Source organism: Lates calcarifer, unplaced genomic scaffold, assembly GCF_001640805.2.
Source record: "Lates calcarifer isolate ASB-BC8 unplaced genomic scaffold, TLL_Latcal_v3 _unitig_1843_quiver_3834, whole genome shotgun sequence".
Classification (NCBI taxonomy): domain Eukaryota; kingdom Metazoa; phylum Chordata; class Actinopteri; family Centropomidae; genus Lates; species Lates calcarifer.
The window spans coordinates 2437-5200 of NW_026115795.1; the positions used below are offsets into that span (position 1 = coordinate 2437).

Genomic DNA, 2764 nt, shown 5'->3' on the forward strand with positions numbered 1-2764 from the left:
TTGGCTTGCAACTTCTTTCTCTTCCCCTTATGAAATTCAGGCTGAAGGGTCGCCGTTCTGACACAGTGGAGGACATCCAACACAAGTCGCAGAAGGTGCTTCACATAGGTACAGATCTGACTGTTCCAAGCGTGGCAGGAGGTCTGGGTCACATAGTGATTACTTTGGAGGAGATGGTTTTAAGTCAAGTTTAAGTCAGGTACAATGCTTGTTACAGTTTCAGCCTCGGAACTTCTGATCGCACATCATATACCATTTAAAGGATGAAGTAAACAGCAAGGGTGGTTTTCCTGCATTCCCTGACTGAAGAACACAAGGTAACAGGGTTTCTCTCTTCATAATGAATCAAGATTAATACGCAAAGTTACCAGGATCCATATTTGTTCAAACATGAGGCCAGCTTTATTATTATTGTTGGCAGAGATTAAATGCTGATAATTTAAGTTTGTAAGGCCTAACAACTTGTGTTACTTTACCAAAGAATAGAAGTTGGTGTTGTGACAGTGCACAGGGTTTGATCAGTCTTTATTGTCCAGCGACAGTGTTGGAAGAATACACACTGCAGAGCAGAAACAAGGGCATCATGACTGGGCTCCATTTAGTCCAGCCATACTGTAAATTTTTATTAAGACTCAGTTGGACACATGACACCACACAGGACTGCTGTACTGTAAATGACTGACAACAGCAAATGTAACATGAAGAAATCAGCTGTAGTGTCAACCTGCACAGAAACCAATCAGTGAAGTGAGCAGGGTGGTCAGGTGATGCTGTGGTATGTTTCCCTCTCATACCCATGGCTTTGGGGATCAGAGCTGTGAAGAGTGTCCTGTATTAGAAATGAAGACAGAGCAGGGCTGGTGGACACACACTGTGCTGGGATCAGTTAGCCCATGTTCTGGCGATTTCCATAACCTCTGCGATGAGTGTCCTTCCAGTCATCCCAGTTTCTGGCTTTCAGCAGAGACTCCTCATCATCCTGTTCAGCCTTTTTCTCTTTTTCCTCTTCTTCCCTCTCTTTTGCATCACTTTCATCCTCCACAGCGACCTTCCTTGGGATCCCCTGGTCAGGCAGGGCTCCATGTTTCCTGTGCTGTTCATACCAGTCATCTACAGTCATGGTGGGAAGACTGGGGTAACCAGCCCCAAAAACCTGAGCCTGTGGACAAAACAAACACAATCTGTCACTCATGACCTTCTGTAACACTGATGTGGTCCCTGCCACGTCTCAGAGAACTGCCCTGTTCAGTCATCCCCTCATCCTGAGGTCTTGAGCTTTCTAAAAAGGCGTGTCAGCCTGACTGTCTGCTCTGGCCTTGTTTGTAGCCTGTCTGATCTTTGGTTTGGATAGCAGGGTCTCCCTAACATTACAAGACTTATAGCAACAAGCAGTATAGAAAAAAACTATGCTGAGAGTCTTCTACCACTCTAGAGAGAATGATACCACATTGGCCCTGACTTTTTTTAAACTAAAATTTGGGATTAATAAAAATCAGGGTTGTCTTATATTTCAGGATCAGACATGTTCATTCATTACACTTTTGAATGGAGTGAGTACCAGTGTAACTACAGTCTTCTACAGAGTGTTGCATTATGGGTTGTTTGTAGCTTGTTATATTGCTAGGCTAGTGAGAGTTGTCAGTCAGTCTGTAGTGAGTTAATCAGCCTTAAAAGTGTGTAGAGGCTGGTTTAGCCTCTACACTGTCTTGTACACAGTCTTACCTGTAAAGCATCCTTGGTGAGGATGAATGGTTTCATGGGAGGCCGGACTGGCTGTGCCGGCTGCTTGGCAGCACTATGCTTCAGAACATCCATCTTCTTAAGTATCTCCACCTCCTGATCAATGCTCTCTATTTCCTCCAGACACACAGTGACCCACCTCCGGATGTTCAGAAGGTAAAAATCTCTGCTGACTTCATCATCAGCCTTTCCGCTGTCCACAGCTCTCTGTACGTCCGACAATCTGGCTTCCAGCTCCTTCTTCTGACGGTACCGCTCGACCTTAGCTTGTCTCTGTGCTGCCATGGCAACCAGGTCTGACGGGCAGGGGGCAGACTGGAAAAAGAAGCACACATCACAGTTGGTACTGATCAAACGTCTGCCTGTTCTTCCCAATAAAAATGTTTTTATTTGAAAGCAGTGAAGATCACTTGTAAAAGATTATCTAAAGACTGATATGAGGACATGTTCAGGGCTTGTTGGGAAGAATGAATCAGTGGTGGAGCAGCAGAGATTTTACTACACCTCTGATGCAGCACAGCAAAGTGAGAGAGAACAATATGAGCTGATCCTAGGTTGTCTACGCAACTGCTTTCCATTACTCATACACCCCTGTGTACACTCAGTTTTTATTAGGTACATCCAGCTGAATTTAACCCAGTCTAATACATCAGCCCCTTAATGAACACTACCTTCATCAAAGCTGTAGTATTTTTCTTTTAGAGAGTTGATGATTCACTGTATGATCTGTTTGGTGACTTTGTGGTGCTGTGGAAATGTACTGCACTGAACTGAGAACTGTTTGTAATATCTTGTCCATGTTTATATGTATGAGGGTAGACAGAATAATAGATACCTTTCTGTCCAACAGCAGCATAAACTCCATACAGTGACCATCCAGTTATATCATCTCTCAAACAGCTTCAACACAAACTGACTGATCCCAAGTCAGATAGTCTGTAAATGGATGGACTGTACTTATATAGGCTTTTCTAGTCTTTTCGACCACTCAAGCGCTTTACACTACAGATCACATTCACCCCAT

General features: G+C 44.0%; 1 protein-coding gene across 1 annotated transcript; it reads right to left on the reverse strand.

The window, feature by feature from the left end:
* Positions 1-508: 508 nt before the first annotated feature.
* LOC108890953 (immunoglobulin-binding protein 1) lies at positions 509-2107 on the reverse strand (the record flags this gene model as incomplete). Its single annotated transcript, XM_018688041.2, has 2 exons — positions 509-1159; positions 1723-2107. Coding segments are annotated over 2 exons (658 nt in total), but the record flags the coding sequence as incomplete, so codon positions are not given.
* Positions 2108-2764: the final 657 nt, after the last annotated feature.